The sequence below is a fragment of the Aotus nancymaae genome, unplaced genomic scaffold (assembly GCF_030222135.1).
Source record: "Aotus nancymaae isolate 86718 unplaced genomic scaffold, 86718_ANA_hifiasm-v0.15.2.pri h1tg000009l, whole genome shotgun sequence".
Classification (NCBI taxonomy): Eukaryota; Metazoa; Chordata; class Mammalia; order Primates; family Aotidae; genus Aotus; species Aotus nancymaae.
The window spans coordinates 6424830-6442065 of NW_026988420.1; the positions used below are offsets into that span (position 1 = coordinate 6424830).

Sequence of the window (17236 nt, forward strand, 5' to 3'; positions counted from 1 at the left end):
TTCACTTTAGAAGATAGTTTGGCAGTTTCTTATAAAGTTAAACAGATCTATTATCCTCCTAAGGTTTATCCAAGAGAAATTAAAACCCACATCCACAAAATTGAGCCAAAAACTGGAGCCATGAAAACATCTATCAAAAGGTGAATGAATAAATAATGCTATATTCATAAAATGGAATAAAATGCAACAATAAATGGCACCAACTACTGACAGGCAAACAACATGGATGAATCTTAAGATCATTATGCTGAGTGAAAGAAGGTGGACACATGCTGTTTAATTTCATTTATTTGAATTTCTAAACTAGGTGAAACTAATTTACGTTGGGAAAAAAATCAGAACTGTCTCTGTGGGAACAAGAGTAAAAGAGAAACTAGGATTGGAAACTGGGAAGAGACACAAAGAAACTTTGTCAAAATTGTATGGCTGATATTTGTACATTTTAATATATGTAATTTTTTCCTGAAGAGCTATAAATAACAATAACTGGAAGGGGAACAGGGAGCAGGTAGAGGTATATATGAGCCAGGAATGGCAGAATACTGATAATTATTGAAGATAAGCAATATTTATATGGTGACTTATCATAGAATTCTGTTCATTTTACTTATGTTTGAAATTTTCTGTAATAAAAATAAGAGGTTCCAGGGGAATAAGCACAGGGAGAAATGTTTGGATATTGAACTTGGCATTATACCATTTGATTGTCAACTTTAAAAATAGACCAGGCACAGTGGCTCATACTTGTAATCCCAGCACTTTGGGAGGCCAAGGCAGGCGGATCACGAAGTCAAGAGATCGAGAACATTCTGGCCAACGTGGTGAAACCCCGTCTCTACTAAAAATACAAAATTAGCTGGGCATGGTGGCATGTACCTGTAGTCCCACCTACTCGAGAGGCTGAGGCAGGAAAATCGCTTGAACCCGGGAGGTGGAGGTTGCAGTGAGCCGAGATCATGCCACTGCACTCCAGCCTGGCGACAGAGTGAGACTTTGTCTCAAAAATAAAAATAAAAAATAAAAATAAAATAAATATAAAGCTTTTTAACTTTTTTCTAAAATAAACAAGTAGGGGAAAGGGGGACATTGAAAACTGGCTGAGAGATTTAGAGAACTAGAAATAAACCTAAAACAAACATAATAGAAATAGCCAAATTTGAAATAACTAATATGGAATTAATTGCAGCAGTTTTCAAAATGTTAAATAGCCTAGAAAAAAAAATGGATACAGAGTTGTCTCCTAATTGATTTGAATCCATAGTTTGGGATTTTTGTCTATATCTGATTCCTTTAAAATGCTCTCTTTTTAAATTTGCTTTCCATATGAGGATTAATACAAATGCTCCTGAAAGGCAGGTAGGTTTTTAATGTACTCAATTTCAAGATATTATTTACAATGTCCTAATTAGTAGAAATGTAAGTCTTTAAATTATTTTAATGCTTTATAAATGCATAAAGGGAAAAGTAAGACTATGTGTATAATATAAATCGCTTTTTAAGAACTACGTACTTGAAAATGTCACCATAAACTAGTGATATAACAAATTAATTATGAGTAAAAATGCTCTTGAAAGAAAGTGTAATCTTGAAGTTTTTATAGAGTGCTACCTAAGAACATGTATCTATTAAAAAGCTAACTTTCTTAGTAGAAAATTGTAGTAATAATAATGTTAATACTTTTGTTATCTCTTTTGTCCTCTGATTCTTACATCGCCTAAGAGAAAAAGATAATAGGATTTATGGTTAGAAAGAATTTAAGTTAATATTCAGCAAATAACTACATATATTTTATAACAACAACAACTTGGCATCTGTTTTTTAGGTTGTTTTGAAAAATCTGGTAGGGACACATGTAAACTCATGATTGCAATCTTTTTAGCTGCAGAAGATAATAAGTAAACAAGATGACTTGATGACAGTGAAAACTAATGAAGCTGGATATCAGGTATGTATAAATGATTTACAAACAATTGATATTTATAATAGCTACTCTATTCTGTTTGTTCAGATATTCCCAATAGTTACCAATAGATTTGGTATCAGAAATTTAATTTTTTTAATACAGTCATGCACCACATAACTTTTTAGTCAACAACAGACTGCATATACAGTGGTGGTCTGAGCAATAGGCTGTACTGTATAGCAGAGGTATGTGGTGGGGTATACCACCTAAGTTTGTGTAAGTACACTGTGATATTCTACAGTGACAGCCACCTAACAATGCATTCTCAGCACTTCTCCCTATGGTTAAGCAATACATGACTGTATTTTAAATATATATGCTATATTTACGTGTTCCTAACTTCGGGTGGTGGTCCACAGGAGTATGTAGGTAGAGCAGAATTTCCCTCCCAGTCACCTAGTTCTCCTCCCTGGGCAATTAGTGCTTTCAGTTTCTTGCATATTCTTCCAGAGGTTTTACGCATATATAAGTATACATGTAAAGAAGTAAATAGATACATCTGTATTCTTTTTTCTGTTTTAATATAAGCAGTAACATACTATACATTGTTCCACACTCTTCTTTTTTAACTTAATATATCTAAGGATGTCATTCTTTTTTAATGGCTTCATAGTACTTTGTTGTATGGATATAGCAGTTTATGTAGCCATTCCCCTTTTGAAAGATATTTAACAGGTATTCATCTTTTGATATTACAAATAATGCTGCATTGAATAATTGTAATTATATAATTTTTACATATGTGAACATATCTCAGGAATAACCCCTGAAATTCAGTTGCTGGGTTGAAAGATGAATATTTCTAAGGTCATTGACAGACTTTCATAAATATTGACAAATACCTTCTAGAGAATATGAACCAATTCTTATTCCCATCAGTAATGCCTATCAGTGCATTTTTCATTAATCATTTAATCAATTGTAATTCCACACTCTGCTTTTCATAAGATTTTCTTAAAGTTTTAAATCACTTCATATTTTAGAGCATGTCTGCTTCAAAATCAACAAATTATTAAAGTCACAGTTCTTTATATTTCATTCCCTTTGAGCAGTTGTATACTGAACTTTTTGGCTCACATTCAATTCCCTGAATGATACTCCCTTTTCCTGAACATATCTTGTGTGCTCTCCTAATACCTTGTATGTCCCCAATCACAACACCTTGTCACATGTTAATATAATTGTTTGTGCGCTCTACAATGAAAGTATCATGCTTCTCTTTAAGGTTGTGTGATGTTAGGTAGTAGTTCACAAGGCCACTCTAACTTCTGACAGCAACTACAGAATTCAAGGGGACCCCCAAGACCACTCTGAGGTTCAGTAACTTACTAGAAGAACTGACATAACTCACAAAGTTATGGTCATGGTAACAGTTTACCACAGGGAGAGGATAAAGCATCAGCCAGGGCGGCCAGGCGTGGTAATCCCAGCACTTTGGGGGCCAAGGTGGGCAGATCACCTGAGGTTGGGAGTTCGAGACCAGCCTGACCAACATGGAGAAACCCCGTCTCTACTAAAAAAATACAAAAATTAGCCAAGCATGGTGATGCATGCCTATAATCCCAGCTACTCAGGAGGCTGAGGCAGGAGAATTGCTTGAACCTGGGAGGCGGAGGTTGCGGTGAGCCAAGATCGCTCCATTGCACTCCGGCCTGGGCAACAAGAGCAAAACTCAGTCTCAAAAAAAAAAAAAAAAAAAGCCAAGGCAAGGGGCACATGGAGCAGAATTCCAAAAAGTCCTACAAGCAGAGGTTCCAGTTGTCTTCTAGTGGAGTCGTGGGTAGTGCTAACTTTCCCTGGCAATGGTGTGTGATAATAGGCACAGAGTAGTGCCAACCAGAGAAGCCCGCCAAGACGTTGATGTCCAGAGATTTTATTTGGGTCAGCCATGTAAACCTGGTTGGCTGCCCATGTGGCTGACCCTTGTCTCCAGCCATTCCAGGGTCAAGCTGATCCCCTTCATCCAAATCCCTACCCTAAATCTTATTTTTAGACTGTCTGCTGTGGCCCGAGGCCCCCCAGTCAACAAAGACACTCTTTTCTTTGAGATCATCTTCCAGCAGCCCAGAACAAAGGCCAGACCTCTGTTCTGATAAGATTAAGTCTTTACTATGCAGATTGTATCTATGTGGCCTTGTAAAGTGCCAGGCATGGACGACATGCTCAGTTAATATTCTTTAATGAATGAACAAATACCTAATCAGATGGATGTGATGTATTTAAACGTTGGCCTATTAATTGGTTATTAAGATTGTTTCCAAATATTTGCTATTAGAAGTTGATATGGTTTGGATCTGTGTCCCCACCCAAATCTCATGTTGAAATATAACCACCAATGCTGGAGATAAGGCCTGGTGGGAGGTTATTGTATCACAGGAGTGGTTTCTCATAGTTTAACACCATCCTTCTTGGTGCTATCATTGCAAGGTGAGTTGTCGTGAGATCTGGTTGTTTAAAAGTGGGTGTCACCTCATTCATCTCTTTCTTGCTCCTGCCTCCAGCCACATAAGATGCCTCTGCTTCCCCTTCATCTTCTGCCATGATTGTTAGTTTCCCAAGGCCTCCTCAGAAGCAGAAGCCCCTGTGCTTCCTGTATAGCTTGCAGAACCATGAGCCAATTAAACCACTTTTCTTTATAAATTACCCAGTCTCGGGTATTTGTTTATAGTAATGCGAGACCGGACTACAGAAGTTATGGCGCAGTAAATATCTAAACATGTAAATTTAGAATAAAATTCTAGAAGTGAGATTCTTGTAGCAAAGACATGAATACTTTTTAAGTTTTTGGTACCTGTTGCCAAATTGCTTTCTATTATAACCTTTCTGGGAAGGTTATAACAATTTATAGTCCCACCAGCATTGAGTAACCATACCCATCTCTCAGCAGTTTTTCCAGGATTTGGTATCTTTGTTTTGTTTATTGTTTTAATAATCTGTGTCACCAATTTGATAGAGTGAGAAGTTATCTCAGATATTTTTTGAGATAATTATTTAGAGCATTTGTATTTCTTATTTTATAAATTTTATATTTCTGTTTTTTGAGACTTGGTTTTTTGTTTCATATATGCTCTTGAGAGTATTTTATATTTAAGAAAATTAACTTAGTAATCTGCAAAATTGTTGAAGTATTTTTCAGATTAGTTTTTATTATGGATTTAATGTCATATTTATCTCACTTAATTTATCCAATTATTTTCATTCTTTAAAAGGCCCTCCCCACATCAAAATACTAACCTATGTTATCTTCTGGTTTAGTTGTGGTTTTATTTATTTACATTTAATTTTTTCATTCATCTAAGTTATTTCTTGAGGGCATCCCTAGGAACTTTACATTACTTTTTTACTGTTACATAAATGAACTCTTTTTTTCCCTCCAGGGGAAAATGATTGTAACTAAACAGGAAATCTATTTGATTTTTAGTGTTTTTGCTCTCGTCTGAATTATCTTACTATTTTTACTTTTCTGTTTATTTTCTTGGTTGTTCTAAGTGTAAAATCATGTTATCTCTAAATAATATTTATCTTGTCCCAGCATGATGGTTCATACCTGTAATCCCAGTGCTTTGGGAGGCCAAGGTATAATGGTCACTTGAAACCAGGAGTTTATGATAAGCATGAGTATCATAGTAAGACCTCATCTCTACAAAAATAGGCATAGTGGCACACACCTGTAGTCCTAGCTACTTGAGAGGCTGAGGCAGGAGAATCCCTTAAGCCCAGAAGTTCAAGGCTAGAGTGAGCTCTTATCATGCCACTACACTACAGCCTCAGTGACAGAGCAAGACCTTATCTTTTTAAAAAATAAATAAAAATAAATTTGACATTAAACTGCAGCTGTATTTCAGACTCAGAGCAATAGTTGATTCTAATCTGATTAGAAAAAAATTACTTCTTTCATTTGTTTTTTGGTATGTGGTAAATATCAAAATTAGAAGCTATCTTTCAAAGGAAATTTAGCAGTGTAACTGTTTTAATCCATTTTCTGCTACAGTAACTGAATATCTGAGTGTCAAGGCACTCCAACCCCTCCCATTCAGGGCAGTATCAGTGAAGGCCTAGTGTGGAGCAGGAACTTTAATCCCTGCATAACAGTAATGAAGAGATCTGTCCTCAAGTGTTAGTGGAGGCTCTGGGGAACCTAGGCTTCCACCATCACCTGGCTGTAAGGAGGCAGCATCTCTCTTCTCCTGTTAGAATACTGCCAGAGAAAGCCAGCTAAAACAGAAGCATTAAATAAGGTTCAAGGTCTCACAATACTGAAAATGTCCAGATTTCAATTTTTAAAATAATTCATTATACAAAGAACCAGCATTATCTCAAAATTGATGTAAAAAGACAAGCAATAAATGCCAACACCAAGATAACAGAAATGTTAGCATTATCAGATAATGATTCTAAAGCAGCCATTGTCAGAATACTTCAACAAGCAGTTACAAACACATTTAAAACAAATGAAAAGATAAAAGCATCAGCAAAGAAATAGAAACTGTAGAAGAATAACCAAATGAAAATTTTAGAACTGAAAATTACAGTAACTGAATTAAAAATTCATTGAGTAGACTCGACAGCAGAATGGAGGAGACGGAGGAAAGGATGAATGAACTGGAAGACAGAACAATAGAAGTTACCCAGTGTGAACAACAGAGAGGAAAAGACTGAAAATAAATGAACAGAGCCTTGGGAACTTCTGGGATTATAACAAAAGATCTGATATTTGTGTTGTCATAGTCTTAGAAGGAGATGAGAGAGAGTGAGTAGTATTGAAAACAGTACTTGAAGTAATAGCTGAAAACTTCCCAAATTTGGCAGAAGACATTAACATAGATTCAGGAGACTGAGCAAACCTCGGGTAGTCTAACCCCAAAGAAATCCACACCAAGATACATAAACTTCTGAAAATGAAACAAAAAAATCTTAAGTTAGCAGTGATGAAACTGTTATACCTGAGCAAGTTAGAGAAAGTGCCACACTCTGAGTTCCAATTTGAGAGTCCTTTATTGCCGGCGACCGAGAGACAGCTAATGCTCAAAATTTTCTCGGCCCCAAAGAGGCCAAGATTTTTTTTATATACCTAACCTAGAAAAGAGGGGAGGGAGAGTCTAGCTGAAGCGGAATTTTACAGAAGCAGAACAAGCAAGTTAGTAGGAGGAAGCTAGTAACCAGGAGGCAGGAGGTTCCCATAGTTGCTGGTTACTAAGAGTGTTTCTATACGATCATTGGGGGGTATTTTCACAATAGCAGGTAGACTTGCCAAGCAGGATGCAGTTACAAGAGTTATGGGTACTGAGAACAGCATGAACCAAACTTCAGCGATTCAAAGCTTTGAGTACAGCGTGACCCAGTAATGCACCTGGGGGGGCTGTGGAAGGAAGAGCAAAGCTAAGCTGGAGCTTGTCAGGCTTTTTTCTAAGATGGAGTCAGTTTAGTTCATTTCAAAACAACACTTACCTGTAGGAGAAAAACAGAATGACAGCAGTTTCTCATCTCTCATCTCACTTTGTTCAAGACCAGAAAGAAGTGGCACATTTTCCAAGTGCTGAAAGAAGATAACTGTCAATGTAAATCCAATATCCAGTGAAAATAACCTTCAAGAATGAGGAGAAAATCAAGACATTCTCAGATGAAGGAAAACTAAGAGAATTTCTCATCAGCAGATCTACCCTAAATAAGTAGCTAAACATAATTCTCTAAACAGAAAGATAATGATAAAAGGAGGACCTTGGAACACCAGGAAGGAAGAACATACTAAGCAAAAATATGCATAAATAGACTAGACTTTACTTCTCTTAAGACTGAAGCAAAAATGGTAACATCTAATGTTCTAAATGTTTGTAGGAGAAATATTTAAAACCATCATAAACATGGAAAGTAAGGGAACTTAAAGGTACATAAGGTTTCTATACTTCACACATAAACTGCTAACCTCATGACACCAGTAGACTGTGTCATATATATAAAATACCTAGAGCAACCACAAAAAGGCTGTACAAATAAATATTCTAAAAAATGCTATATAGATAAATCAACAATGAATTCTACAAAATATTTGAGTAGCCCAAAAGAAGGCAAGAAAAGGAAAACAGAGAACTGAAAAACAGAATAAATAGAAAACAAAAAATAAATTGGCAGACTTAAGCCCTAACACAGTAATAATTATATTAACTGTAAATAGTCTAAATGCACCAATTAAAAGACAGAGATGGCCGGGCGAGGTGACTCACACCTGTAATCCCAGCACTTGGGAGGCTGAGGTGGGTGGATCACCTGAGGTTGGGAGTTGGAGACCAGCCTGACCAAAATAGAGAAACCCTGTTTCTACTAAAAATACAAAAAATTAGCCAGGCTTGATGGCATATGCCTGTAATCCCAGCTACTCGATAAGCTGAGGTAGGAGAATATCTTGAACCTGGGAGGCTGAGGTTGCAGTGAGCCGAGATTATGCCATTGCATTCCAGCCTGGGGAACAAGATCGAAACTCCATCTCAAAAAAAAAAAAAAGAGATTGACTGGCCAACATGGTGAAACCCTGTCTCTACTAAAAATACAAAAATTAGCCGGGCATGGTGGCGCATGCCTGTAATCCCAGCTACTCCAGAGACTGAGACAGGAGAATCACTTGAACCCAGGAGGCAGAGGTTGCAGTGAACTGAGATCCCACCACTGCACTCCAGCCTGGGTGACAGAGCAAGACTCCATCTCAAAAAAAAAAGACAAAGTTTGGCAGAGTGGATTAAAAGACGTGACCCAACTATATGCTACAATAAACTCACTTCAGATATAAAGATACAGCACCTTGAAAGTCAAAGAAAACCAAACACCATTGTTCCTATTGACATTTTTTTTAAAAATAATAATTCTTTTTAAGGATTAAAAGAAAATTGGCCAGGCTCATGCCTTTAATCCCAGCACTTTGGGAGGCCGAGACAAGCGGATAACTTGAGGTGAGGAATTCAAGACCAGCCTAGCCAAAATAGTGAAACCCCATCTCTGCTAAAAATACAAAACTTAGCCAGGCAAGATGGCACACACCTGTAATCCCAGCTACTCGGGAGGCTGAGGCAAGAAAATTATTTGGACCCGGGAGGCAGAGGTTGCAGTGAGCAGTTGCACCCTATCCTCCAGCCTGAGAGACAGAGCAAGACCCTGTCTCAAAAACTAATAATAATAAAGGATTAAAAAAAAAAAAGAACTTTTGACTAATAAGTCAAAGGATGAAGAAAGATGATGTATTATGCCAACATTAATGAAAATGTAAAGAAGAATAACTGTCTAATACCAGATAAAGTTGACTGCAAAGCAAAACAAGTTACCAAATAGAGAAAAGGCTATTGTATAAATAACAAAAGCATCAACCAACAACATATAGCAACTCTAAATGTGTGTACCACAACAACAGAGCTGAAAAATATGTGATGCCAAAACTGACAGAACTGAAAGGAGAACTAGACAAATCTACAATTACAGTTGGAGATTTAAACAAACCTCTTTCAACAATTGGTAGGACAAGGAGACAAAATCAGCAAGAACACAGAACACCATCAACCAATAGGATCTAATTGTCCTTTGTAAAACTCTCCTTCCAACAATAGAATACACATTCTTTCCAAGTGTTCATGGAACATATACCAAGACAGAGCACATCACAGGCCACAAAACAAACCTTAACAAATGTAAAAGAATACATGGAATCAAACAAGAGCTCAGTAGCAGAAAGACAACAAGGAACTCTCCAAACACATGGAAACTTACGAACATGCTTCTAAATAATCCATGTGTCAAAGAGAAAGTCTCTAGGGAAACCAAAAAATATATTTAACTGAAAATACAGCATATCAAACTTTGTGGGTTACGGCCAAAGCACTACTGAGAGGAAGGTTTATAGCATAAAATGCCTACATTAGAAAAATGGAAAAGTCTCAATAATCTAGGCTCCTGCCTCAAGAGATTAGAAAAGAAGAGCAAAAACCCAAAGTAAGCAGAAAGAAGAAAATTATAAGATCAGAAATCAATGAAATTAAAAACAAGCAGTAGAGAAAATTAATGAAACGAGCTGGTTCTTTGAAAAGATGTATGTTGAAAAACGTCTAACAAGACTGACAAAAAATGAATACACAAACTGCGAATATGAGGAATGAAACTGGAGCTATCACAACAGACCCGGTAGATATCAAAAGAGAATACTACAACAGTTCTACACACATGAACTTGACGTCTTTGATAAGATGGACGATTATCTTGAAAAACACAAACCACCACAACTCATCCAATAAAATAGATCATTTGAGGAAATTGAATTCATAATTTTATCACTCCCTAAAAGGAAATCTTCAGATCTAGATAGTTTTGCTGGAGAATTTTACTAAATGTTTAAAGAATTACCACCTACACACAGTTTCTTCAAAGAGAAAGAAGGAAGAAGAGGAAACACTTTCTAGAACACTTTGCAATTCATTATTTGAAACTAGTATTATCCTGATACCAAAACCAGACCTAGACAGTACATAAAAAGACAAACCAGGCTGGGCACAGTGGCTCACACCTGTAATTTCAACACTTTGGGAGGCTGAGGCAGGAGGATCACTTGAGCCCAGGAGTTTGAGACCAGCCCAGGCAATACAGTAAGACCTTGTTGTCTCTACCAAAAAAAAAAAAAAAAAAAAAAAAACCATAAGATATGAGCCAAGCATGGTGGCACATGCTGGTGGGAAAATCACTTGAGCCCAGGAAGTAGACATTGCAGTGAGCCGTGATTGCACCACTGCACTCCAGCCTGTAATCCCAGCGCTTTGGGAGGCCCAGCAGGTGGATTGCTTGAGCTCAGGAGTTTGAGACAAGCCTGGGGAACATGATGAAACCCCATCTCTTTAAAAATACAAAACTTAGCTGGGCATGGTGGCAAGCATCTGTAGTCCCCATTACTCAGAAGGCTGAGGTAGAAGGATCACATGAGCCTGGAGGTGGAGGCTGCAGTGAGCTCTGATCATACTGCTGCACTCCAGCCTGGGCAACAGCAAGACCCTGTCTCAAAAAAAAAAAAAAAAGGACAAGCAAATCTCCCTCATGAATGTGGTGGACACAAAAATTCTTAACAAAATATTAGCAAACAGAAGTTGTTGTTTTTTTGTTTTTGTTTTTGTTTTGAGATTGTTTCGCTCTTGTTGCCTGCACAGTCTGGAGTGCAATGGTGCAATCTCAGCTCACCACAACCTCCACCTGCCAGGTTCAAGCAATTCTCCTGCCTCAGCCTCCCAAGTAGCTGGGATTGCAGGCATGTGCCACCATGCCGGCTAATTTTTTTTGTATTTTTAGTAGAGGGGAGGTTTCTCCATATTGGTCAGGTTGGTCTCTAACTCCTGGCCTCAGGTGATCCGCCTGCCTCAGCCTCCTAAAGTGCTGGGATTACAGGCGCAAGCCACTGTGCCTGGCCAAGATATTTTTTAAATATCTATCATGGCCGGATAGGGTTTATTCCAGAGATGGTTCAGTATTCCAAAAGCAATCCGTGTAATCCAGCATATTAACAAACTGTAGAAGAAAAACCACACAATCAAATCTATCAGTATAGAAAAAGCACTTGACAAAATTCAACACCCATTTGTAGTTTTTTTAAAAGCACTCATTAAAACAAATAGGGCAGGGAGGTGGGCATTGAACTTGGCAAAGAGCATCTACAAAAACCCTACAGCTACATACTTAATGATGAAAGGCTGAATTCTTTTCCCCTAACATCAGGAACAAGGCAAAGATGTTCATTCTTGCTACTCTTGTTCAATACAGTACTGAAATTTTTAGCCACAACTGTAAGGCAAAACAAGGAAATAAAAGGCCTACTGATTAGAAAGTAAGAAATGAAACAATCTCTTTTCATAGATGGCATTGTCTCTGTAGAAACTCCCAAGAAATCTGCAAAAAAAAATCCCAAAACAAAACAAAGCTTCTAGAACTAATAATTGATTTTAGTAAGGTCACCAGGTAAAAGAAAAATGTACAAAAATCAATCACATGTGTATATACTATCACTGAACACCAGGGACACTAAAATTTTATATATACCATTCACAGTTTTCAAAAAGTAATGAAATCTCTTCAGCAAATATTGCTGGTACAACTGGATATGTATGTATAAAAGAATAGGGACTCATACCTCATACCATATATAAAAATTAACTCAAATGGATGTAAGAGCTAAACTTATAAAACTCTTAGAAGAAGACATCAGAGCAAAGCTTCATGACATTGGATTTCACAATGATTTCTTATGTAATGGCACTAAAATCACAAGCAACAGAAGAAGTAGATATATTGGATTTCATCAAAATCAAAAATTCGTGTTCATCAGAGGACACTATCAAGAGTGTGAAAAGATAACCAACATAATGGAAGAAGATACTTGCAAACCACATATCTGGTAAGGATCTACTATTGGTATATATATATAAAGAAACTCTTCCTATAATTCAACAACAAAGTGATTAACAACCCAGTTAAAAACTGGGCAAAGGACTTAATATTTCTCCAAAGAAAACAGGCAAAAAAACAAGCACATAAAAGGTTACTCAGCACCTTTAGTCATTAGTACAGTGCAGATTAAAACCATCGAGAGATATACACCATCCAAATGACTAAAAACAAACCACTGACACACCAGATGGTTGCAAGGATGCAGAGAAACTGAATCACTCATTGCTAGTGGGAATGTAAAACCACCACCCGAAAATAGTGATTGTGCTCCTGGGATTCTATCCCAGAGAAATGAAAACCTATGTTCACACAAAAACCTATACACAAATATTCTTGGCAGCTCAGTTTGGCAACATCAAGCCCAAACTGGAAACAATCTGATGTCTTTTAACAGGTGAACAGTTAAACTATGGGACTCCATTACCATAAAATACTGCTCTTCAATAAAAAGAAACACAATTGATATGGCAAAAGATACAACCTGAATGAATCTCCAAAGAATTATGCTGAGCCAAAAAAAAAAAAAAAAAAAAAAAGCCAGTACCTGAAAGTTGCAAACCTTATGATTCTATTTATATAACGTGTTTGAAATGACAACATTATGGAAATGGAGAAGTCATTAATAGTTGTCAGAAGCTAAAGAAAGGGTAGGAGCAGGAGGAAAGCTGGTGTGGCTATAAAAGCAACATGAGAGATCTTTGTGGTGAAAGAATGTTCTGTATGTTGACTGTGTCAAGTTGTGATATTTTACCATAGTTTTGCAAGATGTTACCATTGGAGGATACTGAGTAAAGGGCAGAGAGGATCTTTTTGTGTTGTTTCTTACCATTGCATTTGAAATGTGTAGTTAGCTCAAAAAGTTACTTTCTTTAGGCCAGGCACGGTGGCTCACACCTGTAATCCCAGCACTTTGGGAGGCCAAGGCGGGCGATTCATGAGGTCGGGTGTTCAAGACCAGCCTGGCCAACATGGTGAAACCTCATCTCTACTAAAAATACAAAAAATTTAGCTGGGTGTGGTGGCAAATGCCTGTAATCCCAGCTACCTGGTAGGCTGAGGCAGGAGAATCGCTTGGACCCGGGAGGCAGAGGTTGCAGTCAGCTGAGATTGTGCCACTTTACTCCAGCCTGGGCAACAGTGTGAGACTCCATCTCAAAAAAAAAAAAAAGTTACCGTTTTTTAAAGGACTTATGAGAAATATTCATTTGTTCCTTGGGTTATCTGGGTTTTTGTGCCTTTTGCCTGACTTGTTGTTTTTCTGTTTCTTGCCACAGTGTCTTTGTATAGTTGTCATGCCTTATCTTTTCCTCATGTTCATGCTCTATCCAGACCCTCTCTGTTCTGGTAAAGCATGAATGAGATTCTCCTTAATACTGTTCTCCCCTATCTGGAACTAATTTATCTTTTCCCCTGAGCTGCAGGTACTGCATTCTGGTCCACTATTATGTAGACTAAAGGAGAGAAGGGAATTCCTTAGTCTAAATGCAACCCTTACTGGAGCACCTAGACTCTGTTCTCTCTCTGTAATTCTATTAAATGTTCCAGACCACGGGCCACACCACCCTCTAAGATATATCCCATCCTGTGGGCTTCTGATTATTCCCTCAATTTAACATAGTGCCCTGAAAGATAGAAGCCCTTGAAGCCCTTCTTCACTCTGCTCAAGTCCCACCAAGCTTCAGGGAGGAGCTTCTACTGAAGAGTTTTCCATGACTTGTCTCAGGGTTGTCTTCTCACCCTGTTAATATGCTTATCACAGAATTGAAGGTTTTCTCCTAATGTGGTAATCTGACATCCCCCTTGTACTTCTGAGAATCAGGGTTGGGGTGGTGAAAAGATTAGGAGACATGCTAGACCATCCCACACCTGAGTCTAGTGTGTCTCTGACTGCTCTTTTTCAAAATCTGGTTTAAATTTTATACCCTCTTTGTTGTTTGGTTGCTGCTATTTTTTTAAGTAGTTTTTTTTGTTGTTTATTTTATTAAAGAATTAAGAATGTGCGAATCTGCCTCACTCATTACCTTTACTGGAATTCTCACCTGTTAATTTTATAATTAGGAAAAAACAAGTGTTTTGCAAGTATTTCCAACATTCAGCAAAAGCTCAAAGACTTTCTTGCTTTAACTCTCTCAGTGCTACTTCATTAGTAAAGACCTAGAGATCATATTTTGAAGTAACATTTATTTCACTATTCTAAACTTCTTTTTTGGCCTGATCTAAGATCTTGTTTCATGCTGAAGTCCTCCTGAGTATTTCAGCTCTTACTGTTTCTTGCCTGCTTGAGCAGGGATGGTTATGGAGTGTTTGCAAAATAACAGAAGGAATGACTGTATCCCTCTTTTACCGCTTTTGTTGTTGTTCTTTCTGGGTATTATTCTAAGAGTTCTACAGATTCAATTTTTTTTTTATTTATAGTATTTTAAATTATTATAATTTTTTAATAGGAAGCAGCAGTGAAAGAACCTGAAATTAACACAACTCTTCAGATCCATTTCTTTGGAAAAAGAGGACAAAGAAAACTCCATTATAAAGAATTTCGAAGGTAAATGCAAATATTTATATTCATTTAGGGAAATGTTATGGGTAAGAAATAAAGAGAAACAGAATATATTCATTTCCGAGAACTGCAGATCATAAAACTAAAATACTGTCTGAATTTTGTGTATCTATATAGTACTTATCTCTTAAGAACTAAACCTATGAAATAGAAACTAAAATTAGTGTACTCAAAATATTCTAACCTATTATAGAACCTATTTTCTGTTTCATAGAATACTTTTTAGAATTCTTTTTAGTAACTTTAATATTTGCAACAAAGAACCATGCCCCTAGCATCAGTTGTTCTTTAGACAAAACACCAACCCTACTTAAAACAGCAGCCATTTATTCTCATGAGTCTTTAAGGCAGTTGGGTAGTTCTCCTGATGGGAACAGAATTGGCTGATCTTGACTGTACTCTTGCATTTGAAGTCTGCTGGTGGGTTGGCTGGCTGCTGGCTCTTCTAAGATGATCTCAGTTGGGACACCTCAGCTCTGATTCATGTAGTCTCTCATTCTCTAGCACAAGGGTTGGCAAACATTTTCTGCAAAGGGCCAAAGAGTAAATATGGTCTCTGTCACAGCTACACAACTCCATGGTTGTAGTGTGAAAACAGCCATAAACAGTACATTAACAAATAGACATGATATGTTCGAGTAAAGCTTTATACTAACATTAATTTTAAGTAACGTATTTAACCTCCCTAAGCTCATTTCTTTGTCTAAAAAATGGAAGGAATAATGCTTACCTGTATGATTATTATAAACATTAAAATATAGTGTCCTGTGTACCTTCTTCCCAATGATAATAATTCCATGCACAATGAGACAGTGCGCCTCCGCGTGCTACTCCACTAACCAAAGTCTTAAATATCAAAAAGCAGAACAGAATAGTGAGGGAAAACACTGACTTGGGAGGCAGGAGACCTGCATCTTATTCAGCTGAATCCAGTTCAGTAAAGATTTATTGAATGTGATATATGCTGTTATGTGTCAAATTACCTCTCAAACACTAGGGATAGTGCCTTCTGGAAACTCCAGCAAACAGGCAGAAAAACATTTAAATACATTGTAGTTAGTGCTTTCTTATATAAACAGGATATTTGGGTAGCACAGAAGATCACTTAGTGTACCCTGTGTTAAAGGTTGGGACTAGGTAATCAGGGGAGGCTTTCTGGAAGAAATACTAAGCTGAATCTTGACAAACTAGCAGGGATTAACAGGCAAAAGTGGTTTGGGCAGGGAGGCATTTGAGGGAATGATAACACAGCAGGAGCAAAGACGTAGAGGCATGAAAATGTGTGGTTTGTAAAGGGAATTAGAAGCAGTAGAGTTCATAAAGCAGTAAGCATAAGGTGAGGAAAATGGAGGCTGGGGAAGTATGTACTTACCTGTGTGAAGGTTTTATACACCATAAGACAGAGGTAGCTTGTTGAATTAACTCAGTGATGGAGGCCCTGAAGAATGCTGTGTGAAGGGTATTTAGTCAGATGTGCCCATCATCTGGCAGCAGAGTAGAGGATAGATTTTATGAGAGAGAAGACCATTCAGATATTCCAGAAAAGAAATAAGAGCCTTGAACTAGTGTAGTGGCAATAAAGATTTTGAAGTGGAAAAGATTTCCAGACACAGGAGATAAAATTGTAGGACTCAGTGATTGATTAGATTTAAGGAATGGAGAAGAATACATGAAAATCCAAGTGCCTACTGCACTTCAGCCTGGGCGACAGAGTGAGACTCTGTCTCAAAAAAAAAAAAGAAAAAGAAAAATCTGGCCAGGCATGGAGGCTCACGCCTGTCATCCCAGCACTTTGGGAGGCTGAGCTGGGTGGATCACAAGGTCAGGAGTTCAAAACCAGCCTGGCCAAGATGGTGAAACACTGTCTCTACTAAAAATAAAAAAATTATTAGGGTGCAGTGGCAGGCACCTGTAATCCCAGCTACTCAGGAAGCTGAGGCAGGAGAACTGCTTGAACCCAGGCGGCAGAGGTTGCAGTGAGCCGAGATTGCACCACTGTACTCCAGCCTGGGTGATAGATTGAGACTCTGTCTCAAAAAAAAAAAAAAAAAAAAAAATCTAAGTTTCCAAATTGTATCCTAATCCCACTAATCACAGTTTACCCGATAGCTATACTGAGTCATCTAACCTCTGTATAACAATTTTTTTCAACAACAGTTTAAACCATACTTCTTTTGTATACTTAAAATATCACTCTCTCAATGTTTTTTGAAGTTCCAAAAGTATCATAATTTAAAACAAAGCTATTATCATAA

The 17236-nt window shown here is 37.4% G+C and overlaps 1 protein-coding gene across 1 annotated transcript in view; it reads left to right on the plus strand.

Moving 5' to 3' along the window:
- MICU2 (mitochondrial calcium uptake 2) overlaps positions 1-17236 on the plus strand; it is a 104871-nt gene that overhangs the window by 74272 nt on the left and 13363 nt on the right. The window contains exons 7-8 of the mRNA XM_064373521.1: positions 1880-1945; positions 14869-14966. Of these exons, the coding sequence (XP_064229591.1) occupies positions 1880-1945; positions 14869-14966 (164 nt within the window). The remainder of the gene's footprint in view (positions 1-1879; positions 1946-14868; positions 14967-17236) is intronic.